We start from the raw sequence: 27,772 nt of genomic DNA, 5'->3' as shown, positions 1-27,772 counted from the left end.
GTAAAGATGAGATATCATACAAAGTACCATTTAATTTTTCATAAGGAGTCATGTTCTGCAGCAAAGGAGTAGGAATACAGTTGATGAGAAGAACAACATGTAAAACAGCAAAATGCCAAAAAATAGGGGGTAAATTGGCTTGAAAAAGCAAAGCACGCGTTACATTAAGAATATGCTGGTGTTTGCGTTCTGCAATACCATTCTGTTCGGGTGTTTCTATACAAGTTTTTTGATGAATAATTCCTTTCGAAGAAAACAGATTTGTCATAGCAAATTCAGCCCCATTATCAGAACGTATAATTTTGACAGTGGTTTTCAACATAAGATAAAAAATTAGATATGTGATTTCTCACTTCAGATTTTGTGCGCATAGGAATCACCCAAGTATAGCGAGAAAAATCATCTACAATAATTAAAAAATACCAAAAACCATGCATAGAAATAACAGAACAAGGACCCCATATATCCATATGTAAAATCTCAAAAATTTTAGAAGTAATGGAATCACTTAAAGCAAACGGAAGTTTTCTTTGCTTTGCTCTATGACAAGTATCACACAGATATGGTTTATGGGCAGAAATAAAAGAGTATCGAGATCTCAAAACATGTAATCGTTCATCAGAAAGATGTCCCAGTCTATTGTGCCACACATTAATGTCTTTCAAAACAGAATGAAAAGAATGAACAGATCTGTTGATAGTATGTCTTTGAAAAACAGAAGCATGAAAAATGTACAAGCCATCTTTGGCTTCAACTGTACCAATCTTCTCTTTTGTTAGATTGTCCTGTATTACACAATCCTTGGATGAGAAAATCAAGTGACAGTTCAAATTAGAAGCAAGTTTGGAAGTGGAAATCAGATTAAAAGTGAATTCAGGCACATACAAAACATTATTTAGGTAAAACTTATTACTGAATGCCACAGTTCCAGAACAACTAGTATAAAAACGATGTCCATTTGGCAAACTGATAAGAACAGGTTTTATACTTTTATAAGAGGTGAAATCAGACAAACAGGTGCAAACATGATCAGTCGCTCCTGAATCTAAGATCCAAGAGCCTTTAATACTAGTATAAAGGTTTGAAATAGTAACATTACCAGTTGTAGAATCCTTGTGATTGGTATCAACAGTAAGAGAGCCCACTTGATTTACTTGCACAGGTGGCTGAGTGGCAATATTGTTTGTTGCATTTTGCTTGATCAAGGCATATAAGACTTGATATTGCTGAGCTGTGAAGGCAGAACGCATGTCTCCAGAATCCTGTTCTTGTTGACAATTCTTAAAAGGAATATCATCAGTTAAAACAACATTAAGCAAAGGAGCGGTCCTACTGTTTGGAGGATAACAACCGGGAGGAAAACCATGTTTCCTGTAACATGTATCTATGGTGTGACCATTCCTACCACAATGAGTACAAATTTTCTTATTGTTGTTGAATTTGAAATTCTTATTTTCTTGATTTGGAAAACCCACTTTTCTATAACAGACATTCTCAACATGACCCAATCTTCCACAGAAAGAACATTTAACAGAATTACGATTAACACTAGTATGATTAATATTTGTAAGCAAAAAATTACTTGCCAATTGACGTTCTTGCTGTGCCACAAGAGAGAAAATTTTTGAAATAGGTGGAATCGGTTTCATGAGAAGTACGTGGGACCGAATATTGCTGAATTGATCATTAAGCCCTCGAAGAAACTGCATGGCTTGATCCTCGCATTTCCTTTGACTAATAACAGAGGCTAAAGAGCAAGAGGGCTTATGTTGACAAAGACAGATAGGGTTAGGTCGAAAGTTATCAAGCACATCCCAAATAATTCTGAGTTTCGTAAAATAATCAGTCACTGACAAATCGTTCTGATTTAAAGAAGATGCCTCTAATTGCAAATCGAAAATCCTAGAGAGATCACCTTGAGAATATCTTGTTTTCAAATCATTCCACACATCTACAACAATATCCATCCAAATCACACTTTGTCTAATTGGAAGGGATACTGAATTCACTAACCAGGACAATACCATATTGTTGCATCTGACCCAAGCCGAATAGTTGGAATCGCTCGTTGGTGGGCAGGGATGGGTGCCTAGGACGAATTCGACTTTATTCTTCGCACTTAGCGCTGTTATGATAGACCGACTCCAAGAATGACAATTCGTCGCGTCAAGAACCGGTGAAACTAGTGAAGCCGCAGGGTTTTCACCAGGATGAAGATAAAGGTAGCTGTTTGCAGATGGTTCCATTGTAGCCGATTTTGCTGAAAGAAAAAAAAAACAAGAAAGGAACGTAAGTAGAAAATATGTATAAAGATGAAGAAAAGGAGGAAGACAGAGCGCGCAGCAGAGCTCTTCAAAGGAAGAGCTCTGATACCATAACAAGGTAGGCACCGATCCTGCGGAAAAGAGAAAAGAGATGAAAAAGAATATGCAACCCTTGATTGAAAAAGGGAGAATAGAGGAACCAGAAAAGAAGACCCAGTAGCGGTGAGAGCAGAGTATAACAGAAAAGAAACGTGAAAGGAAAGAGAAGAAGAAAAAGATATTATTATTCTATTTACTGGAAGTATGTTACAAAAGGGGTATAAAAAGAAAGAAAAACAAACACTGTTGGACAGCCCAAATAGGAAAAGCCCAAACTGAACAAAACTGAACCAAAAAAAAAAAATACAAACAATTATATTTTATCAAGACTCGCAAAATTTGAAATATTAAACGTGAATAAACTTTACGGATCTTTATAAACTATATCATATAATAAAATGGTTTAATTTTTTACAGATAATCCTTCATAGTAACACTAAGTTCAAAGCTTAGTTTCATGACTAAATTTATCTGGATTTAAAAAAGTTAAATATGTGAAAAAATATATTAAAAGATAAAGCTTAAACAATTCATAGTATAAACTATTCTTTCTATGTAATAACTTACAGATGATAGGATATATTTTTATTAGTATTAATAATATTTTACTTGTCAACTTTTTAAATGAGAGATTACTATAAAAAAAATAAATAGAATTTCATTGATATTTTCATAACATTTTTATAAATTTAAAATGGAATATAATGGAGTCACATGAAAAAGAAGTAACATGCACGAGTTAAAGTTCTTCGAACTTTGAATATGTAGATTGTTAAAATAAAATTACTTTTTATAGAGTGTTAACTATAAACAAAAAGTAGTATAATTTAAATTGTATGTCAAGTTTAATATTTTTTTCTTAAAAATATTAAGAGTTAAATATAATTTTCGTTTATGTAATTACACTTAAAATTGATTTTCGTTTCTATTTTAAAGATATCCTGAAAACAAAAAAATTATTAGAATAGTTTATATCTAGTTTTTTTTTAACAAATAAATTTTCAAAATAGATTAAAACGAGTTAACATGATATATTTTAACATTTTAGTTATCTTAAAAATTTGTTTGTCACGTAAAATAAATATGACTCATTTCAATTGTTTTAACTACAAATATCCAACAAATTTAAAGTTTTGACTAGGAAAAGAAACTATTTTTTCATCTCATAAAAATGAAAAATATATTTAATAAAAAATTAATTAATCTGAAAAAAAAATTAACCCTACAAGTGAAAACGTCAATCAAATTGAAATTTCTTAAATAATTAAAATGTAGTAGTATGGAATGGATGGACATCTAATGTACTTAATTGCGATTATAGAAACATAAAAAAATAAAAATCACAAAATCATAATATTTGAAAAATATAAAAGTGTAATTAAATTTTTACAAAAAAAAAGTTATATCTAATACTCTTTTTATTTCACATTGTATGCTAGTTTAGAGAGAGAGAACGAAAAAAAGAGTCTAAATGAATTATCATTATTTTATGAAAATTAGTGAAACATTAAATATATTTTAGAGGGTGTATTAACTTTATTAAACAAAACTCCATGTGAAAGGCAAATGATGACATTCATATGAGTAGTTGTTGGTGACATTGTTTAGTTCCCATTTCGAACATGTTTCACGACATTAGAAGATAATGTAGCATATTGCTTTAAACATGAAAGATCAAATCTAAAACAAACAAAGAATTTGTCCGAATATGACTCCCTCCACGACCAAACCCAAACCCTACATCATTACATTTTTAATATATAAAAATAATAATAAACCCTACATGATTTCCATGGATCTCAATCACACCACAGTCAAATTTGACAACTTTGTATATTAGAATTTGTTTATTATTTCGAAGTGTCTTAAAAGCAGCATCATGTGAACCCACCAATGCCCCATTCCTCACGTTATGGACCACACACATTAAAGTCAACCAAGAGACTTTATTTAAGTTCCATTTTTTTTTATAATGTGACCTAATCACATTTTAAAACTTATTAAAATTTATTTTTAATGTTAACTTTCTTAAATTTATTACCTTATAAAGTAAATTATGTTAGAGATTTCATGTTGAATAGAAATTATCACATTTCATATAATATGAAAGTGGATGTAAATTTCATCTTATATGTTGATTTTATAAGATTGAGTTAGGTTTAAATTTCACTTTCTTAATATGGTATTAGAGTCATTTTGAATCTATTTTAACAAGAGTTTATTAGACTTATCAGGTCACCCGTTATCGAACTACTATTGGACCATCCACAAATATATAATCTCACGTACAAGTTGACAGTCTCAGCATGAAGGGATGTTGAAAATCTCACATCGACTAAAGATTATGACATTTTATTGTATATTAATGGATGCAAATAAACTAGTTTTATAAAGTTAAGTTAGACTTAAAGTTCACTTTTTAATCACTTATGTTTAAATAATATTAATTACTTTTAATTTTTCATCTAATTTTCTTTCATTTTAATCATACCTTCTACTAGTTTTCAATAAAATTTATTTAATTAATATTTTATTTAAGCAGTGAATCATTTGTATCCAATGATACAATAAACCGATCGTTTCAGAATAATTTTTATTTAAATTGGATAGGAAATTATGAACAATGGTCGAGAGTGTCAGTTAATGATATTTATAATTAGTTGGTAAAGAATAGATACATCTAATTTATTTTTGTTATTAAGAAGTCATTTTATTATATTATAATACTGAAATGACATTTTTTTTCTGTAAAAGAGTGAGAGATTAAAAGTGAAATTTGTATTGAAAAAATATTTGTATCGAACATTTAATCTTCATCACCCAGACAAGGGAATGAGAGATAAAACTTATACGAAATAAAGTGAACTATTATGCATTTTAGTACACAATATTTGTGTAAATGGAGCCAATAAAATATTTAAAACTTTCATAGATAGATTGGTTCAGGTATTGTTTAATAGATAGATGAAGCTATTGAGTTAAATCAAAACAACAACATTTTGTTTTTAGAGTTTAATGATTTACTTGAAACCCTATTTGATTTAAATGACTTACAACTCTTAGAAGAAGAAATATTTTTTAATAATTTAGATAAACTATTTGAACCACTAAAAAAACAACTTTTTTAAGATTTAGATATAATATTTGAATAATTGTTCATCAATATTTGTCTAACGAAGAAAACCCTTGGTAATTTTATTAGATATATGTTAAGCATATGGATTTTCAAGTCAAAAGGCATGCTTTTGATAAAACAAAAACCGGAAAGGGCATGATTTCTTTTGACATCATGCATCTAAGAATTAGTTAAAATTATTTAATAAAGGATCACTAACCATTACAAAAAATTTACAAACAATTTTAGATTTATTGTCATATATTAATTTGTCACTAATTTGATTTTACTAACATGTGTTTTATGATCAAGTGTCATCGTAAAAATATTTGCGAGTTGGTATTATGTGTCCGTGCATATGAAAGACTTATTATCTCAATTTGTAATTTTTTTTTCGCAGAATGTGACAGTCTATCTCAATGTGTTTTATCCGTTTATGAACTATTGAGTTTGTTGCTATATGCCAAGGCCGCTAGATTGTCACAGAAAAGTCGAGTTGGCAAGTTACATGACACATTCAAGTCCTGCAACAAATATCGTAACCAAACTATCTTCAAACAAGTATTGGTCATCGTGAGGTATTCTGCTTTCGCATCTTGATACGTTTGTCTATTTTCTTTTACTTTCATGAGATAATAGAAGAACCAAGAAAAATGAAATACCCAGATACTGATCTCGGAGTTGTTTGACAACCTCCCCAGTCCGAACCGCAATAAGCTGTCAATGTCAGATTGTTCTTGGATGACAATAACAATCCTTGTCCTAGTGATACTTCAGGACTCGAATTGCGGCATCCCAATGAGGTTTCCGTGGAGCCTGTATATATTGACTCAGGGTCCGAACCAAAAACACTAAGTTGCCTATATTTGACTGAATCCTTTAATAACTCTCCATCGTCTGGTGTGAGTTTTAGGTATTGCTCAATTGGAAATTTGTCTTGACGAGCACATGTGAGTCTCGTATCCTGCAAAATATCAAGCACATATTTTCTTTGTGACATGTAAACACCAGCTTTGGAATGGGAAAATTCAATCCCTAGAAAATATTTCAAGTCTCCAAGATCTTTAATGCGAAATCGTCGTAATAGACAGACAGTCTTTAAGACGCTGCATTTCTGTCAGATCATTTTCTTTCAAAAGAATATCGTCCACATAAATGAAAAGGGTAGTAAATGATGAGTTATTTTGTCTTGTTAATATAGAGTAGTCCATCTTAGACTGCCAAAATTCTGCAGATTTAATCACATGAGAAAATGTTGAAAACTATGTCCGGGAGGTCGGTTTGAGACCATAAAGGGAGTGTTGAGTCGACATACAATGTTCTCCCCTGTCGACGATGCCCGGATGACAAGTCCATGTAAATAATTCTGTGCAATTTTCCATGTAAGAAGGCATTTTACACATCCAGTTGGTGAATAAACCAAATTCTGGTTGTTGCAATGGTGAGGAGACACCTCAAGTTATTAATTTCGTTATTGGTGAAAAAGTTTCACAATAGTCAACACCTTCAATCTGAGTGTACCTTTTTTCGACAAGGCGCGCCTTATATGTGTCCATGCTGACATTCTATTTGTACTTTATTTTATAGACCCATTTTCATCCGATGAATTTCTTACCAACGGGTAATGGTGTCAAGGTACACGTTTGATTTAGCTGCAAGACGAAAAACTCTTGAGTATCATACATTATTATATATTTTTATTTTATAATATTTTACATTTTTAAGTACTTTTTGATGAAGTCATTTTACATATATATAGCACTATTATTTTATTTAATGCAATTTGGTGTTGAATTTAATTTATTATGATAGCAAAAACTTAATTAAACAAATTCTTATTAAGAAATAATTCGTAGTTATATACTTATATAATATAGTGCAAAAGTTTTTTTTACACTTGTATATAGTTTTCTTTATACATTTAATATTTTTTTTTATATTTGAGTAATTGTATTTTTGATAATAATAATATGGTTTTTTAAAATAGTGGACCTATTTCATTAAAGTTGTTGTAATTGAAGTTTAATATAAATTAAAAAATTGAACTAGTATAATTTTTTTATTATATTTTGAGTTTTTTTTTTATATTTTCTTGATTTCCTATAATATTATTTTTTTATTCTTATATCGATAATATTTTACAGGAATGATTTTCTTAAATACTAATACACTAATCTTGATTATATAAATATCTCTACAAGAAAATTATTAAATAGAAACTAATTTTAGAGATAAAAATTGTTATATTGATTAAATTAGAAACTATTTATTAATAATATAAACTAATTTAAAAATCAATAATATTTTTAGTCTCTAAAATGATCTTTAATTTAGTCAATATAGAAATTAATGATATTTGATTTCTAAAATTAATTTTTATTTAATGATTTTTTTTAGTATATATATAAACTTTTTTTTTTACATTTTCTTAGTCTTGTAAAAATAACACATTTTAATTTTTGTCCTTATTTTTTTATTCTTGATCCCCTAACACAAGTCTATGTAATAAAATATTCACAAATTTTAACTCTATGTTCATTTATACTATAGATTCTTACCTTAAAATGATCTAGTCAAAACTAATTGATTAGTCACCAAAATGTAAGATAGAAGTATTATAGTGATGAGTGTTGCACTAATAAAAAGTAAATATATAGCACATATTATGATGCAACCATTTTCATTTAGCTATAAAAGACAAAGCAATGGTAGGGTTGAGTTTAATAATTGGCTTGGAGAAATGTTTGCTTATTCATGTAAATTTCAAAAGAATGACCTCATACCTACCAATAGTATAGAGTTTTGAGGTGAACCTAACCTAATCTTCATTAATAGTAAAGATTAGAATAAACAAGAATAAAAAATTTAAATGTATTAATTTTATAGTACCAAAACTGTATTTTTTTATGTATAACAAAATCATATGAAATTTTTTTAATTATATTAACATTTTTATTTCAGTCGGTCAAGTATGGTTACGTGATTTTTTACCATGATTTAGACAGTAACTTGGTTTGAGTGTTGATTTACTTACTACAATTGTATTAAAATATATATATATATATATATATATATTTATCTATAAAATTCAATTTAAATGTTATTTAAAATATTGTGTATGGTTATTATTTGAATAAACAACTTGTTCATTGTTAGGTTATCATTTTACGTGCAGTTAATGTCGAAAATATAACATTATATTGGTGAAGTAAAACGTTGAATTTTTTATTATAAATAAAATTAAAAATTATTTTTTTAGTAATGAAAGGATATTTAATTTTAAATATAATTTTGAAAGTACTTGAGAAGTACCCACGTGAACCCCACTTTAAGCTTACACTATTTATTTTTTTATGATTATTATTCATTGGATGTAGTACTTTGTACAACATTATCCAGCTGTCAGTTTCCACTAAACTAAATTTTTACGGCTGTGTTTGTTGGGATGTTTTACAGACAGCAATAGTTAGAAGATGTTGTTGATGTTAAGTGTTTTATTATTATTTTTTAATTAACTTTTCCTTTAAAAAAAAATATAATTTTGATCTTTTTATTTGTGTTTTGGTATTCAAATATCTCAACTTCTTATTTTTATAATTTTTTCTACAAATTAAGCTAATTAAAATATTGCAATCTAACTAAATAAAACATTAAATTTGATCTAAAAAATCTATTTTTGTCAATATTAAAATTTTAATCCCACGTATACAAAATCTTCATTTTTTTCAACGTTTTCTAATTTTTAGGCTTATAAACTTTTGAAACCTTTGGAATAAGAAATAGTAATTGGAGGTTTTTAAATAAAAAACACTAGAAATAGTTTTATCTATTTCTATAAATAAAATAATTTAATTAACTTAAAAAAAGTTGAAAACCAAAGGCCACTGTGTAATGAAAACTAAAAGACAATTGTTTATGATTAAGGTGATGGCCATGGAGATCCAAGCTGGTCCCATTTTTGTTTAATTTTCAGATAAAATCATGAAAACAATTTTCAGTACGAACATAGTTTAGGAACTTCTAATTGTAAATATCTTTACAATAAAATAAAATAAAATAATTTTGGTTTAAACCCCACATTTTCCTTCACGGAATAAAATGTTTTTTAGGAGTTAAATAGAATTATTATACTGCTTATGTAATAAATTTCAGTTATTTAATTCATCACAATAGAAGAAAATAGTTAAGTTAGCTGATAATAATATATTTGTCCTAAATTTATACTTTTTAGAAATTACCATTATCATTAAAACTAATATCTTTTCTCACTTTTAAATATTTGTCAATACATGTCTCACTTATATTAATTACGGATACTTCAGTCTACAATAAGTAAAGCAAAACAAAAATTATGAACTGAAGCCTAAAAAAAGAAACATATTATTTCTAATTTGAGAGTTATAAATAAATATGAAAAAAGTAAATGGTAAGTTTCCCCCCTCAATATTTATTACGTGTTTGTTTAAATTAAACAAATAGCTTCAAACTAATCTATTCTCATGTCCAGCCATAATTAGAAATTATTTTCAGAAGCAGTACAATTAAAGAAATTATTTTCAGAAGCAGTACAATTATAGAAATTAGTAGTAATTTTGAATTACACAATAAATTATGATTAAAAGGGATTTTTTTTTAAAGAAATTGCTGTTTTTCTATGTCTTTTTCTGAGCTTAAAACAAGTTGACATAATCACTGATCATATTCTTGAGTATTTTTTTATATATTCATTTTCCATGCGCGTTCTGGTTGGAAGGTTGGCATTAATGCAAAGTGTGGAGTGTCAAAGAGTTAGGAAACCTTAAATTTGCCCCAACACCTTCACTTCTCCCAAAAAAATCCAATCTTGCCATAGTTTCTGTGTCTGTTTTCTTGTGGGATAGCCATCATCAATGGAACAAGAAGCACATCAATGGGTAGTGCATCCTCATGAAGGAGAAGAAGAAGAAGGAATGATGGAAGATGGTGCTTTGATAAGAAAGAAATTTGTGTCACATAGCAAGGGTAGTCCTGTTACTGAAGAAGTGACATCCTTCTCCTCCTCCTCCTCCTCCTCTTCTAGTAGCAATGACAGTGACCATGATGATGAAATTCGTTCAGTCGTCACAGCCCCCAATGGATCTTCTGTTCAAAAAGATGAAGAAGCTTCAGAGATAGTAAATGGTGGTGAAAACAGCAACCATGTTAATGGTGATAAATCAGATTATGAAGCTGTTGGGCTTGCCCAAGTGGCAGAGTTTGCAGGAGAACCAACTAATGTAGAGGCCATAAGTGGTTTTACCATGTCTCAGAATATGAACAGTGTTTATTCTGATAAGCAACAAGGTACCTCACCTCCTCTTACTCTTGGATTTTTACTTTTGTTTTGTTGTACTATAGCATCCTATTTGCGATAAAGGATCGGGTTCTTGGTTGATAAAGTGCAGTCTTCTTTTGGTTTATTAAATTGTATTACACTTTTTTCAGGAAACCACTGTTGTGTGTTTGTTGTTGCATCTCTTTCACTCCCAAGTTTTCTTCAAATTAAGTTATTAGGTTGTGTTGTGAATTGTGATGTGTGCCTTAGTCCTAGCAAGGTTTTAAACTGTGGTTGCACTCTTGGTGCAATCCATGATATTGTGGTGGGAAATACTTGATATTGTGGTCGTAGAGACTCCAGAAACCTTGACTTTGTGGCTGAAATCGCTGCTGCGGAACTTTTTTAAAATCTCTGTCCTATACTTGTTGTTCTGAAGTTCTGGATCTTTCCATGGTTTAGGTTGGCAATAGACTGTGTGTAGGTTGAAGACAGTCCTCAATCCATATTGGTGTTGCGGACCTCAAATTTTCTCTCCTAGCTTACTGATAACACGTGAACAAAGATAATATCCTACATAGATGAGTTAACTGGAACTAACCAAAAGTATTGGACGCAAATTCTGCTTGACTGAAATGTTGTTCTCTTATCAAATTTCTGGGAATTAGTTTTCTTTTTCTGATGTTTAGTAAAAATGTTGTCACTTTTTATGCTTGAAGGAATGTGGAAATGTCACCACTGCACATGGACCAAGCGATTTGACACTCCTTGGACTGTGCCAAATTGGAATCTTAAGGGTTATCCTGACTTGATGATGAGTGTCAAATCTATGATTCAAGATGGACCATGTTTTGTTTGTGAAAATAAAGGTCAGTAGATGCCAAGACTCTAGATTAGCAGTTCCAACCAGCATAGTTGAATAGCCTTTAAACGGGATAGATTCTCCGCAGTGTTGTGAGGACTTGAAGTAACTTCTATTCTAAATTTCTGGATGAAGTTGTAACTATTATTTTTTCTTTGTTTGCTTTAAAAGCTTAGAGTAGTTAGAATGTCAATGTAGAAACAACCCCCACTCTTGTTCAATGTTTCTGCATATGCACTTTTGACATTCGTTTTGGTGATGTTTAGATAGACATAAGTGATTTTTGTTTATTTGAATGGTTGGCGCCACTATTGATTCTCATTCAATTTCTGTAATTGTATCTGTTTTATTTTTATTTTTGAATTACTGTAGTGCTCTTTTATGACATTCGAACAAGTATATGTATATATCTTTTATCATACATTATCATATATTTTTATTGAAATGGTTATATGTGCAGATGCTGAAGCTAATGGACTTAATGGAGTTCTAAATGGTGATTCTTCTGGGTCTGTCCATCCAACAAATCTGGGGGAGAGAGAATTTGATGTACAAGCAGATCTGTCAGTTGTTCAAAATAGTCAATGCAGTGAAAACTCAAGTCAGTGTATGAAAACTGTGGACTACAAGCTCCCTTCCTTTCCAGAACTATCTCACATACATAATTCATTTGACATACAAGCTACGGCTGTTACAGATTTTCATGAAGAAACTATTGCAGAGGAAGCGCCTAACTTGATGAAAGAAGAGATTGATCAGCCGCTCGAAGAATTTGATGTTGAGGCAGTATTGGAAAAACAAGAGACACATGACTTGTTCTGTCCTAACTGTCGTTCTTGCATTACTAAAAGGGTAATCCTCAGAAAAAGAAAAAGGAACAGTAAAATATTAGATAGCAAAGCCAAGCGCGATAAGCCAGAGAACATTCATAATTTGGACAACAAAGCTGAGCATGATAAGTTGGAGATTATAGGTAGCTCAGGGCTGTTAGATAGTCCTGGACATCCTAGTGCCAACCAAGGTGATAATGCAAATGTAAGATCTGAACCTGATATTGTTAGTCAAGAGCGACCTGCTGATGATAATCAGCCTCCTGAACAACCAGAAGTATTCAGATGTTTATCATGCTTCAGCTTCTTTATTCCTAGTGGTAAGTGGGTTACCTGTTCTGTTATCAAAGCATAGTGTGGTCTTTGGTTTAAGTTTGACAAAAGAAATTTATTGGCCAGAAGGTAATAATATCTCCGGTGAATCTGAACTTCCTTATGTTTAGTGACTTAAAGCTGTAATTTCGTGGAAGCCATAGTGTTAACTTTAAGGTATAAAAGTGTTGCTGTAAAAGACATCTGATTATGAATTAAACATTCATATGCTTTCTGATATGCTTGAAAGTCATTGTCAAGTACCCAGTCAGCCTAAATTTATTCTATTTGGTGAAGCCTAACAAATGTTTTATATTTCTAAAAATTATTGTTCTTACATTTGAGCACAAATTACTTTAGTGCAAACTAGAAGTTTTCTTTTGATATATCATGATTGATCTATGATGATTATACACTAATTCTTGTCATCTATGTGAACTTAATAATCTCGTTAATTTGAACAGGAAAATGTTTTGAAGGGATCCTTGGTGCCAGAAAGAAGGAAGGTGCACAAAATACTGCAAGTGTACCTGCAAGTAATTTGCAGTTTCCTTCAAATTCACAAGGCTCCAGTTCAAATTGGTTCAAATCTCTGTTTAAGAAGGGGGAAAAAGCTAGTAAGCAAGTTTTTTTTTTAATTTTTTAAAATAGTTATTGTATTGGTACTTCTTAGAGAAGTCACTTTCACAGTGATGCTTATTTGAAGATTGGCCCCACCAAGGTGTGTGTCGTGGGGCTTCCAGCCTTCTACTCAAAATATGCAATTATAGTATTTTGTCATCGACATTTCTGAAGATAATTTTACAGTAAAAAACTAATAACATTCCTTCAGACATCTTTATATATTTAAATGTGATATTTGAGCTTACTGAAAATACTTGTTTTCAGAAGCATTTCAAATTCTCTATACTCCTTGTGATTTACTTCCCTATTGAATATCCTATTCATAGAGTCTCATATTTTTCTTTCCAACATTTTCTTGAATAGTTGAGAGTTGTCTATATCAAATGTAAACTGAGAAATATGGGAAATCATGCATTTATATTGCAGTGAATTTCACTCGAGAATGAAATTGTTTATTATGACATCCGTTTCCAATTTTTCCATTATCTTGATATGATTATGTAGGTGATGCACCCCTTGAATATTCTGGAACTGGTTCTGCTCAGCAGCATACCACACCTGGAATTGGTCTTTCCAAAGATCAACCTGCTGATACATCTGTAGTTACGGATGTAAAACCTACACCAGATATTGATCATGCACATGGTGGCATGGATCCTCTGATTTCATCGACAGTAAGTCCATAAAAGATTAAACCATGTATAGAAAATGACATCAAATTTCGTACAGCATCAAAAGCTGACCAAAAAATGTCTTGACTCATTGTTTCAGAATGGCTGGTCATCTATACAGCCTAGTACAAAAAGTGTGGGTGATTTGGTGAATGGAGGGCAGAGAGTTGTGCAGGATACAACAGATATTTCGGCTGTGAAACAATCACTCGATAGAAACTTGATCGGTGAGGTAGAGAAAAAGAGTGCTTCAGAGGATATAATAAAGGAAGGTATGCTTGAGAGTTCAAAATAATAATTCTGAGTTTGTTTTAATACCAGGTTCTTTCAACAAATTCTAGCAAAACCATACACTTATTTAAATGTGCATTAGCAATAGAAATATGATATCCACCTGGAAAGGTTGTTCCTTATTAATAAAGAAGGTACACCGTTGCTGGCTCAATTATTTGAATACTGGTTACTTTGAAATAACTTGTGATTAATTGAGAAAAACAAGTCAAGTCTTATGTTTTTGCACTAATTATTGTCCTATTATTTACCAAAATTTATATGTTCAAACTCCCAAGATTTTCGGTTTCTTATTGAATTATGCATGTCTACCTTTAAATATGAAACATTTGTGCACCTATTAATAATACTTAATCTACATTTTTCTTTCCTACATTATGTATTCCATCATTCATTTCTTGCTCACCGTTTTAAATAATCAAACCAAATAATGTTCAAGTTATGCCATCAATGAGCATTTCCAATGAGAAGGTTTCTCAATATAGTAGTGTTCCATTAGCAGCTGCTACTACAAAAGATGCCATTCTGAAACCTTACGAAGGGAAACCTAAATTTCTTACTTCTACAACTGTAGGGTCTCAAGTCCTTAAGGATACACTGAAAGATGTAGACAAGACTCCTGAAATTATTCAGAATGGTTATTCCTCTTTGGTACAAGGAGTACAATCACCAATTCAATCATTTGGCAGTGCAATACTTGCAAATGATGTAGCTAGTAGTAAGCAAAATTCTACAATAGATGCTATCTTTCCATCAAAGCTAGATTTTACTCTAATTGGCAATGTGCAGAAACATATTGACAAGGAAATATACCCTCCTACCGGAAAGGAAAATAAAGGTACGTGCATGAAATAAATTTCATCAATTAATCACCAGTATAGAGCATTATTGCGAACCTGTATCACTTGCAGAGTGTGTTCCCAGAAGAAATCTTGCAGGTTTGCATTTGTGTAATAACAGAGTTATTACTTATTATTTTGGTGCAGGTGTTGATGTGATAGTTGATCTTGGGGAAGGAGCATTTGTATCACAGCACACAGAGTCACCTTTGATTGCCGCTATAATTGAACAACCAATAGAGGAAGTTGGTGAACCGCAAGGATGGGAAATACTTAAAAGCATTGTTTATGGTGGTTTAGTTGAGTCAATCACAAGCCTAGGAATTGTGTCATCTGCAGTTAGTTCGGGTGCTACCCCATGTAAGTTTCTCTCTTCCTTTAAGTTGTTTAGTGAGACACTTTTCAAGGGTGAAAAATGGTTAATTGGATAATTGTGGGTGTAAATAGGTCAGACTAGTTTAACTATTTCCTAAACATAAGACCTTAAGTTGTCTCATATTATACTAAATTTTTGAGGTTAACTTAGACTTAAAGTTCACTTTCTAACATAGTATCAAAGGTTCTCAAGGACCTCTTGTGCTCAATGTCCTCGGCGCGAGAGGGTGGATTTCACTATTTGAATTTTCTATTCCTCATAGCAGTATATGATAAAGAGATTCATTTAGTATATTTAGACAAATTAGGTCATTACAGCTTGTATCCTACTTATGGTACTTGAAGCACATTTTGTAACTAAGAAATACATAAAATCTTTTCACCTGAGTGAGTGGTGCAACTTTAGTATGTTGTGTTTCAACCAATCTGTTTTAACTTGAAATTTGGTTGCCAGGGTGGTTCTATTTGATGGAGAAGTTTCTTTTAGAAAACAAGAAATTTGATTACGTTGTGAAAGCCAAATACAACTTATGCACATGCTTACTTTTTTAATATTAAACATAAGTAATGTAATTGAAACATGTCCTGATAAATAGCCAAACAGAAAAGTTATCAAGTATATTTGTTGGACTTCAAAAATGTATGCTTTCGTACAAAACATATGTGTATCAATCAAATTCAAAATGTGTGTCCTGAGCTTTTTTGGTTTTTATGGTAGTTTTACTTTATTTGTGATTGTCTCTACTCTTCCTAGTTTTATGAGAAGGTTTACTGATTTGATAGGAGGTTTATCTATACTTTTTTTGAGTATTATTTCATCTAAAAGGGTGAAATTTTGGTTGATGACAAATTAATTTTCTGTTTTTGTGTTTATTGTAGTGAATATTATAGCATTGGGATTTGCAAATATCATTGGTGGACTTTTCATCCTTGGTCACAATGTGAGTGGGCTTCCATGTGCTCCTCCAATCTCATAATTCTAAATTGTATCATCTTATCTCTGTGGCATTCTTTTTTATGTATTTTTCATGCATAAACAAAATATAGTTGAAATACCTTGTTGAGATAGACTATGGAAGTAGGAATGACTCATCATATGGCAGGTTAAAATTAAATCATAGCTGCTCTTGTAACCTGAGCCTTTAAACATCTAGCTATATATGTTTCTCTTCTGTGACAATAATGTTGTTTTTATGCTAAGATTAGTCATTGTTACATTTGACTTTATTTTTTATTCTCGTTCCATCAACAACACCTTCTTGTTTAACACATGTTACAACATAATGGATGAATGTATGATCTGATAGCTGAAAAATGTTCTCTCTATAAACCTTGATAAGTCTATGCTATTTCAAAACATGGTGACATGTCCTTGATGCTATGAAGTTCCATTTTCAATTCTATTTTTTTCATTTTAAAACTTGGTCAAGCATGCCTCCTTAAGACAAACTTATGATGCACTATGCACCAATTTCACTCAAGCCTTTTTTTCATAAACTAAATCCAAAGAAAAATACTAAGTCAGTGCTCTCCTTTTCCCCAGCTTGTTGACTTGAAAAATGATCACTCTGGGGAGGATGAAACACAAAGGGTTGTGCAAGATCGGTATAAAGAATTTCTAGGACGCCGAGAGAACTTCTTGCTTCATGCTGTTGTAGCTGTTTTATCGTTCCTGATTTTTGGTGCTGTACCCCTTGTTGTCTATGGCCTCTTGATCAATAAGAATTACTACACAGAACTTAAGCTAGGCGTGGTAGCAGCCACTTCTGTTGTGTGCATCATTCTACTTGCTATTGGGAAAGTTTATACCAGAAGACCACCCAAAACTTATATAAAAACTGCGTTATACTATGTTGCATTGGCACTTTCAACCTCAGGAGTAACATATGTAGCAGGAAACCTCATCAAGGATCTCCTAGAGAAACTTAACCAGCCAGAATCAGGTTTCGTTATTACCATGCCCATATCAGACACAAGAATGGGATCAACATGGATGATGTCTCAATGAAGCGGTAGGAAGTAGGACTTTTTGTTAGAAGGAGTTTGTGTTTCTTATTTCGCTTATCTTCAAAGGTAGTCACTAGAGGAACTTGATTAGAATAAATATTTGTAGCAAGACATGAAGGTTCAAGCAACCTTTTATTTTCTTTTTCTTTTTCCTTTCTAAGAAACTCTTCGATTTTTGTTACCAAAAGAATGAAAACTTGGAAAAAAATTGAAAAAAAATATTTGTATTCCATCTATTTTTTGAGTTTAAATCTTTTGTAGTTTTATTGTGTTGCTTATCCAATGACATACTTTGTGGAAAAGGTGAGTTACATAACATAGTTGTTAAAATAGTTTGTTTATTATTTGTTGCACATTGTTAATGAAGATGCTTTTTTTTATTGTATCTAGCTTAAGGATCATGGGGTAGTTTTTCTCCCTTTTATTGTACTAGTTCTCACCCTTTTTCATATATATATATATATATATATATATATATATATATATATGTATATGTATGTATAATACATTAGTTTAGACAATGATCATTATATTTTGTCATCTTTGTATTAGAACAAGTATGATCACGCTCCATTTCTTTGTTCACTAGTTTAACATCTTTTTCTTTGACCAACTTAGGATTAGGTGTACTTTAAACCCAACTCTAGAAACCTCGTGATTTAATATTGAGACACATTCTCTCATGCATTGATATTTTCTAGTACTATGTTTAGTTAGGAAGGACAATGTGGGGTGGGTTGTGTGGATCAATCTCCAATAAGAAGAAACACGGGACGAACTAACTATGTTAACCTATTGACCCACTTAGGCTCGTTTTGCATAACTTGTCGTAACCCATGCGGGCTAGGTATAGGGTGGGGTAGGTCATCCCACATAATATTTTATTTCTTCAATTCAAGGTTGCATCTAATATTGTGAAGAAACAACAATGATGTTTTTGAAGTCAAGAGAAGATATGCCTAATTACCATAGTTTTTTAGTAGCTTAAATATGTTTTTGTGTTCATGAAATATGTAAATTTGACATATTTATTTGATGTAGATGTTAATCTTATGTTTATTTAGCTCGTTTAAATTTTATTGTTAAAGGTAGACTCATGAAGTGCAACAAAGATGTGAAACATTAAAATAAGATACATTTATGTGTGTGTATATAAAAGAAAATGTTTTTCTTATGTGTGCCAGGTCGCAGACACACGAGTTAACCCTTATGCGAGCCAAATGCAAACATGCATTACCATGTCTGGTGCATGCAACTCCAGTTCGGATTTCGGGCGACCAACAATCAGGCCGAATACGAAGCCCTGCTGGCCAGGCTGAACCTAGCCTACGACATTGGAGCGCGCGAGGTCACATGCAAAAGCGACTCCCAGGTGATGGTCGGCCATATCAACGGAGATTTCGAGGTTAAAGAACCTTTGCTGCAGCGATACTACCACGCGGCCAAAAACAGTATCGCCCGCTTCAGCAAAGCACCCTTGCAACACATACCGAGGGAGGACAACAAGAGGGCCGACATCCTGTCCAAGCTCTGGGTCACCAAAAAGAAGAGCCATCAGAGGTCGGTCATACAAATATGGCTGAGACACCCGAGTGTGACGGAGGCCGAGGCCGAGTGTCTAGCTGTAGAAGAAGAAGAGGCTGAGGCCGACAATTGGATGACACCCGTCATCCAATACCTGACGGACGGCACGTGCACGACCGACCAAGAGAAGGCGATGAAGCAACAATGCGCCCGGTACACCATGATCAACGAATATTTGTATCGGAGAGGCTACTCAACCCCCCTGCTAAAATGCATAACTAGCAAAAGGGCTGAGTACATCCTGGCCGAGATCCATGAAGGAGTCTGCGGAAATCACGCCGGGGCGAGGACTATGGCCGCCAAGGTCTTGAGAGCCGCCTACTACTGGCCGACTGTACAGGGCGACTGTGCCGAATACGTAAAGAAATGTGCCAAGTGCCAAGAATTCGGCCCCCTCCTCCACACCAGGCCGGAAGAACTGCACAGCATCATCTCCCCGTGGCCGTTCGCCATGTGGGGGATGGACATTATCGGTCCATTCTCCCCAGGGAAGGGGCAGACCAAATTCCTCCTGGTGGGAGTCGACTACTTCACAAAATGGATCGAGGCCGAGCCCCTCGCCTCCATCTCAGCGAAGAATGTACAAAACTTCGTATGGAGGAGCATTGTCTGCCGATTCGGCGTCCCACACGCAATAGTGACTGACAATGGCCGACAGTTCATCGACCGAGGCCTACAGTCCTTCTATGACGACCTGGGCATCAAGTCCATCACGGCCTCGGTAGAACACCCACAAACCAATGGGCAGGCCGAGGCCGCCAACAAGGTCACACTCAACGAGCTGAAGAAGCGGCTGGGCAAGGCAAAAGGACGATGCACCGAGGAACTAATCGAGGTACTTTGGGCGTACAGGTGCACTCCCCAAACTACCACACAGGAAACGCCCTACAGTCTGACATACGGAACCGAGGCCATGATCCCGGTAGAGGTGGCCGAGCCCACCATACGACGGCAAATGTTCGATCTCACCCTAAACGAGGAAAGCCTAGCGGTCAACCTCGACCTGGTAAGTGAGCTTCGTGACAAAAGCAAGATTCGGGAGGCTGCCTGCAAAGCCCGGGCGTCCAGACGGTACAACACCAAAGTCCGGCCTAGAGGTTTCCAGAAGGGCGATCTTGTCTGGAGAATGCGCAGCGACGCAAGAAAAAACGAAGGGAAGTTCTCATCCAACTGGGAGGGGCCTTTCCGAGTCCGAGAAGTCGCACAAGGAGGAGCCTATCATCTAGAATGGCTTTCAGGAAAAATTGTACCGAGGACGTGGAATGCCACGCACCTCAAATTCTATTACAGCTAAAATCAATAAAATCACGCACTCTTTCCTCACCCAATCAGGGAGGTTTTAACAAGGCGTTTTCATAAAAAGTGTTGGAAATATTCTACCGAAAGTACCGGCCGACTGCCCACTTGCTCGATTAACATCGCAAGTGCCGGCCTGCCGATCGCCCACTTGCTCGATTAACATCGCGAGTGCCGGCAAACCGATCACCCACTTGCTCGATTAACATCGCGAGTGCCGACCCACGGATCGCTCACTTGCTCGATTAACATCGCGAGTGCCGGCCAACTGATCGCCCACTTGCTCGATTAACATCGCAAGTGCCGGCCAACTGATCGCCCACTTGCTCGATTAACATCGCAAGTGTTGGCCGCTCGAGTTTAAGGCTCGCAATTAATGGCCGATCGCCCACATTTCACTTACTCGATTTTTAACGCCCACAATTAAATGGCCGATCGCCCACATTTTACTTGCTCGAGTTTAACACTTGCAATTAATTTAACACTCGCAATTAATGGCCGATCGCCCATGTTTTACTTGCTCGAGTTTAACACTCGCAATTAATGGCCGGTCGCCCATATTTTACGCGCTCGAATTCAATATTCGCAAATGACGGCCGGTCGCCCATATTTATTTGCTCGAATTCAATATTCGCAATTGACGGCCGATCGCCCATATTTACTTGCTCGAATCCAACATTCGCAAATAGCGGCCGATCGCCCATATTTTACATACTCAAGCTTAATACTCGCAATCACTGGCCGATCGCCAGATTTTACTTGTTCGAATTCAAACAATCGCAGTTCATGGCCGATCGCCCAAGGTCTTACTTGCTCGTATACATTCGTAAGTTTTGGCCGATCGCCCGAACCAGTGGGAGATCGATTGGTTAACTTATCAATTGTTAATACAAAGTGACAAAGAAAGAAACTGGACGATATATTAATAAAAGCACTGGGCGATACATCAAAATACAAAATAAGAAGGCCACGCCCCGGCCTTGGAGGATGCTTAAAGAAAGAAGGAAAAAGCCACAACCCGGCCAAAGGTATAAGCCTAGTCCTGCACCTCAATGCACTCACCCTCCTCGGCCTCAGCCTCCCTACCCTGAACCTCGGCCTCCCCTCCTTCGGTCCTGGCCGGTTCAGCCCCTCGAGCAGTCAAGGCCGCCACTTCAGCACTCGGCATGATCCGACCCTGATAGACTTCACAATGAAGGTCGAACTCCCCAGCAGCCGGCGGCCCTCCATATAGCACGTGCGCTTGACGCACGGCTCTTTCAAAGCACTGCTTCAATAACTCCTCGGCCTCGTCGTAATTCTCGTCGAGTTCAGCTTCGACTTTGGCCTTGGCAGTTTGAAGGGCAAGTACCTCAGCGGCCGACTCGGCAAGCTTTCTGTCGGCACACTCCTTCAATTGGGCGACCTCAGCAGCCGCCCTCCTCTTCTCGGCCTCAAGCTGCCGCTTCGCCTCGGCAGCCTCATTTTGAGCCAACTCCCTATCGGCCGACTCCTTGGCAATCTTGGTTGTCAAATCAGCGTTAGCAGCCAAAGATTGCTCCAAGGATTGGGTGGCCTCTGAGAGCTGATGCTCCAAGTGTGACACGGTCTCCACGTGTCGGTCTTGCCCCTGGAGACCGTGCTGGAAAAGCACGACCGAGCGACACACGAGCTCGAGGCCACTCCTGAAGAGCTCTGTCGGGGCGACACCTTGGAGGGACTCCCGAGACTCATCGGGGAGCGCCACACGAACCCTTCGTGTGAATTGATGGCCGCGCCCCAAGAGATCAAAGGGGGTCGGCCCAGATGAACCCGGGCGGGAGCGAGGAGAGAGCTGCGCCACCTCGGCCGCCTCTCGACGAGGAGGAGGCGGGATCGGCATCGAGCCAGGCGACCGGACGGTAGTTGCTACGTTACTACCCTCCCTCGGCCTCTTCTTGGACTTCTGGGAAGGACCAGCCCGCTCCCTGGTTTGGGCCGCCACCTCATTGACCGGAGGCATCACCTCCAAGCTGCGGCGACCCTTGCGCTCGGCCGCTTTCTGTCGGTGCTTGTCAAGCACGCCAACAGCACTTGGTCGCTCGTTCACCATGGTCTCTGCAAAAAGAAAACACAAGTTAATAAAGGCCGAACGATGAAAGATGACGACCAACGGACCGACTAAACGCCAAAACAAAAACCCATACCCCGAACGGCCGCCCAACGCCCAGGCTTGGCATAAGCCTTTACCAGCGTCCGACATGGGAGCCTCCTCGGGAGGGTGTCAAAGAGCGAAAGAATTTCCATCTCATCGGCACCCTCTGTCGGCCTCGGCCATTCTTTGAAGCCGCAGGGCTTGCGAGTCCAGTAGAGAGGGAACCTCGATCTACCGGACTCGTCAAAAAATATGGCTGTCGCCTCCGGCCGAATGATGACTTTAACGAAACGCTCCTTAAATCTTTTGTAGAAGCCGGCAAATAGGTCGAACAAAACACTACCCGTCCGCCCAACCAATGAATGCCACGAGGCCTTCTTGGCAGGGTGAGAGGCATAATAACAGAGAAAACAAGAGGGAGAAGGGTGAAGGCGCATTACGTCGCATAACAGGCGGAAGGCCTGAAGGGACGCCCAGGTATTCGGATGAACCTGGGTGGGCGCCACGTTGAGCGCCCATCGTAAACGTGTCAAAAGGCAAGGACACGTGGAGGTCAGAAAAGAAACAAATATACATATAAAAGAAAGGGGGACTGTCACCCGGTCGCCCCATGCACACTCTCTCAGTTGGCCCACAAGGCACAACATCGAAATAACTAGAGTGGCCGCCCGGCTTTAAGGCTGGGTTCTTAACAAAGAACTCGGCCACGCACTCCGCAGTACTATATGTGGAGGATTTCTCAACCACGTTAGGATCCACCTAGCTAAAGTCCATTAGCGGTATGGCCGAGGGAGGAGAGTTCGACCGATCACACGCAACCGCCGAATCATCCTCCCTCACAACTTCCACCGGGGACGACCCCTCGACCAACCCAACGGACGGGGAGCCGGTGGAAGAAGAAGAAGAAGAAGAAGAAGAAGAAGAAGAAGAAGAGGATGAAGAGGAAGACTGTCCGATAGGAGAAATCGAACGGCCAGCGGAACACATTGGACGGGCGGAGGGAGAAGATGTTCGACCAGATGAAGAGGATGTAGGCCGAGACTGGCTCGACATGACTAACCTTTTTGGGAAATGAAGTATGGGCGAAGGATCACTCGGCTATCAGAGCTAAGGGCGAGAGGGCACTCGGCTATCAGTTCGCTCCAATAAAAGTTACAAGAATGCGACGCTGTGGTGGACCCCTATATATAGGGCCCATGGGCCTCGGAATTCGAAACGTCGTATCAATCTCAACCGTTAGATCTCAGATCTAACGGTTCACAAATTCCCCCGCCCAAAAAAACCCCTCATCAATGCGCGTCACGTCGCGCCTCTGAGGTCATGTCACGTCGCCTAGTCAAGTCACACCTCGAAAAACGAAACGACCGCACCACCAAGGGAGCCCAACCGACTCCCATCATCAAAGACTCATCGGACATATCTAACACATCTGCCCTTGAGCCTGGGGGGCAAGTGTACCGGTACTGGGCGAGGCCGGGACCCACCTGCCTGCCCGATGCCTAGTCAACCTGACCGAGAGACCGAGAAGTCAAGACCTTTAGAGACCTGGCCGAACGGCCGATAGGCCGAGACCTTTGTATACTTGGCCGACAGACCGACTGGCCGAGACCTTTGGAGACTTAACTGAGACGGTCGAAGACCACAGTTATTTGGCCGATGGCCTACCCTCACCGTGAGAATTTGGCCGATGGCCGAACCCCATTACAATTAACGCTCAAACCGAGATCAGTAAAGCTAATCCATCATCAAGAATTAGGTAATGCAACCCTAAGCGATATCCACCCCGATAAACGGGCCCAACAAGGTAGGCCCATTAGAATAATATAAATAGCACGCATTCCAAGGAGTAAGGTATGTCATTATTACTGTTCACCTACCTAAGAGCTAACCACCCGCTTTACTGACTTGAGCGTCAGAGTGCCTTCGCAGGTACCCCCACCATCCGGTGTTCACCCGACAACCGAGTCCCGCGTGCCGAAGGATAAGCAGGAGGACGAGAAGAATCCCAGTTCATCACCCGGTCACCTGCCCGACCGAAGGAAGAAGAAGAAGAGTTCAATAGTTCTCTAGGTCCCATCTCCCTAGTAGGAACAATAATATTTTTTTTTATTAAAATTATACTATTTATCATGTTTATGACAGATTAATCTGATAAATACTTATATTAATATGTAACATTATTAAAGGATACGGATACCAGAGTTACATAAGGATCCTAATATTAATTGGGAGTCTTTTCTAATTATCAGTTGTTTCTCTTTATAGAAAAGAATAATTGGGTGTCTTTTCTAATTATCAGTTATTTCTTTTTATAGAAGGGAATAACCTTTATTTTATCTTTGTATGTTATGATTCTAGTATTTAATTATTGATTATTTCCTTCTTTAGTTAAACCCTATAATGAGTGTACTACTTGTATATTCAGACCATTTGTTTTGATTTGAATAATAAGAAAGAAGAGATATTCATTCTCATATCCTTTATCTTCAGTTTACTCTTTTGTTCTTCTCTGTTCCATTTTGTTCATCTCTGTTCTATTTTGTAATATGGTATGAGAGCTCTGATTGTTACATTTATTCATGGGTGAAGTTGATGATCCCTCACAAGATCTTAGTTCACCTTACCATGTTAGTTCATCAGATAATCCTTCTTTTCCCTATTATTCTTGAGGGACCAAATTATTATCATTGGTCTCATTCGTTTCAAATGAGCCTAATTTCAAAGAACAAAATAGGTTTCATTGATGGAACTATAGAAGCTCCCAATCGTACCAAATCATTGTTTCCAACATGGCAGAGAGCCAATATGTTGGTTGTTTCGTGGATTCTCAAGGTTGTTTCTCAATCCTTCGCGCAGAGCATCATCTGTGTGGACAATGCCTTTGACATATGGAATGATTTAAAGGAAAGTTTCTCACAAGGAGACATGATTCGTATTTCTAATATCCAGGAGATGATTTCTTCTTTTAAACAAGGTGGGTTGACTGTTACAAACTATTTCACTCAGTTAAAAGTTCTTTGGGATGAACTTGATCTTTTCCGCCCGCTATCCGCTTCTTCATGTGCCTCTAAATGCAATACTCTTGTGAATGTTTCTAAATATAAAACACAAGACCAAATTGTCAAATTTCTAAGGGGGCTAAATGATAATATTTCGACTGTGAGAACTCAAATTCTATTGATGGACCCTTTGACATCCTTGAATAAAGTTTGCTCTCTTGTTACACAACAAGAGAGGCAAATATTTGGTGATCAATCCAAGGAAATGATTGCTACTAGTAAAGGAGGTTATAAAAACAATGCTACAATCTATGGCAAAGGTGCTGGATACGGAAGAGGAAGCAATGGAAGAGGATATACTTCCAAAATTTGTAGTCATTGTGGAAGGACAGGACATACCATTGATACATGCTATAAAAAGCATGGCTTTCCACCTCATTTCAAGTTCAAAAATCAGAATCATGATCAGAGTCATATTAATGCAGTTTTTTAGAATACAAATTTCAATAATAATGAGCAGAATCATGAAGGTTCAAAGTCAGAAGTGGAGTCTCAACAAATTGGTTTTACTCCTGAGCAGTATCAAACATTGTTAGCTTTTTTACAACAGACCAAATCCAGTGGCAATGCTTCTAATCAAGTCTCTATTATTCCCTCCCATCCCTCCAATCAAACAGGTAATAATTTTATTTCTTCGTTTAGTTCTTGGATTATTGATAGTGGTGCTACTGATCACATTTGTTCATCCTTAACTTCTTTCACTTCATATCATCAAATTGATCCTATTTATGTCAAATTACCAAATAGAAATCAAGTCATTGCCAATTATTCTGGAAGTGTTTTTCTCAATCAAAATCATGTCATAGACAATGTTTTGTACATTCCTTCAATTTTAATCTTCTTTCCGTAGCAAAATTGATTGATAAACTATCTTGTGTTCTTACCTTTGACTATAATGGTTGTCACATTCAGGACAAAATAAATATGAAAATGATTGGAATCGCTAAGACGCAAGATAGACTTTATATACTCAGGATCCCATCTTACCAGAAATTTCAAATTAAACCCATTGAATGTACACACACCATCAATACTATTAATGTTAGTGCTAGTGATCTAGAAACCCTTTGGCATTTTCAATTAGGTCATATTTCAAATAAATGTATTGATGTTATCAAGAATAAATTTCCTTTTGTTAAATATAACAAATCTTTTGTTTGTGATGTTTGTCATTTTGCAAAGCAAAAAAGACTTTCTTTTCCTATTAGTACATCTAAATCAAAAAAATATTTTGATTTGATTCATGTAGATGTTTGGGGACCATACTCAATACCATCAATTCATGGTCATAAATATTTTTTGACCATAGTTGATGATTATTCGAGGTACACATGGATTTTTCTTTTGAAACAAAAATCTGAAGTCGTTAAGGTTTTGGAAAATTTTGTTATTTTTGTTCAAACACAGTTTGAGACAACAATAAAAATAATAAGAAGTGATAATGGAACTGAATTTTTCATGACTAATTTTTTTGTCAGTAAAGGAATAATACATCAAACATCATGTGTCAATACTCCACAACAAAATAGTATAGTTGAAAGGAAACATGGTCATTTATTAGATGTAGCAAGAGCTCTTATGATACAATCTCATTTACCCAAAATTTATTGGTCATATTCTGTGATACATGTTGCACATATTATAAACATGCTTCCCACACCTGTTTTAAACTATTATTCTCCTCATGAAATGCTTTTTAAAACTGATGCAAATTTTAATGGATTAAAGGTGTTTGGTTCTTTATGTTATGCTAGCACCTTGTCAACAAATAGAAGAAAATTTGATCCAAGAGCATCAAAATGTGTTTTTATCGGTTTTCAACGGGGGACAAAAGGATATATTTTGTTGAATATTCAATCAAAAGAAATTTTTGTGTCTAAGGATGTTGTCTTTTATGAACATGTTTTTCCATACCAAAGGGTTCAAGATACTAGCAATGAAACTAACAATCCCGACGTTAATGATCAAATTTTGTTTGCTGGAGATCAATTTGTCTTAAGTCAGCCATCATAAGTCATTCTTGCACCTTGTGATAATGTTGAAAATAGCAGTGATAATAATTGTGAGTCACAAATTGAGGTTTCAGAAGAAGATTGTTCCCATATAGACCAAAACCTCAATGAAAATCATGATATAGA

The 27,772-nt window shown here is 35.9% G+C and overlaps 2 protein-coding genes across 9 annotated transcripts; both read left to right on the top strand.

The window, feature by feature from the left end:
- The first annotated feature begins 10,169 nt into the window (after positions 1 to 10,169).
- Positions 10,170 to 17,818, top strand: LOC137824339 (membrane protein of ER body-like protein). 8 transcript variants are annotated; one of them, XM_068629943.1, is made up of 11 exons: positions 10,177 to 10,800; positions 11,491 to 11,640; positions 12,094 to 12,240; positions 12,331 to 12,783; positions 13,240 to 13,392; positions 13,904 to 14,073; positions 14,171 to 14,342; positions 14,936 to 15,199; positions 15,348 to 15,560; positions 16,455 to 16,516; positions 17,119 to 17,818. In XM_068629943.1, exons 1-11 carry the CDS (start codon positions 10,368 to 10,370, stop codon positions 17,581 to 17,583), a joined length of 2,682 nt encoding a protein of 893 aa, XP_068486044.1. In that variant the 5' UTR covers positions 10,177 to 10,367; the 3' UTR covers positions 17,584 to 17,818. The 8 variants fall into 8 exon arrangements, with proteins under 8 accessions (XP_068486046.1, XP_068486047.1, XP_068486044.1 ...); XM_068629944.1 differs by having other exon boundaries at positions 10,191 to 10,800; positions 12,094 to 12,234; XM_068629946.1 differs by lacking the exon at positions 11,491 to 11,640 and having other exon boundaries at positions 10,173 to 10,800.
- A 7,463-nt stretch (positions 17,819 to 25,281) lies between these two features.
- Positions 25,282 to 26,067, top strand: LOC137825336 (uncharacterized). Its single transcript, XM_068631008.1, has one exon. It carries the CDS (start codon positions 25,282 to 25,284, stop codon positions 26,065 to 26,067), a length of 786 nt encoding a protein of 261 aa, XP_068487109.1.
- The last annotated feature ends 1,705 nt before the right edge of the window (positions 26,068 to 27,772 follow it).

Source organism: Phaseolus vulgaris, chromosome 8 (assembly GCF_051622355.1).
Source record: "Phaseolus vulgaris cultivar YP4 chromosome 8, ASM5162235v1, whole genome shotgun sequence".
Lineage (NCBI taxonomy): Eukaryota > Viridiplantae > Streptophyta > Magnoliopsida > Fabales > Fabaceae > Phaseolus > Phaseolus vulgaris.
The sequence above is the reverse complement of the archived record's forward strand: the minus strand, read 5'-3'. Positions and strand labels throughout refer to the sequence as shown.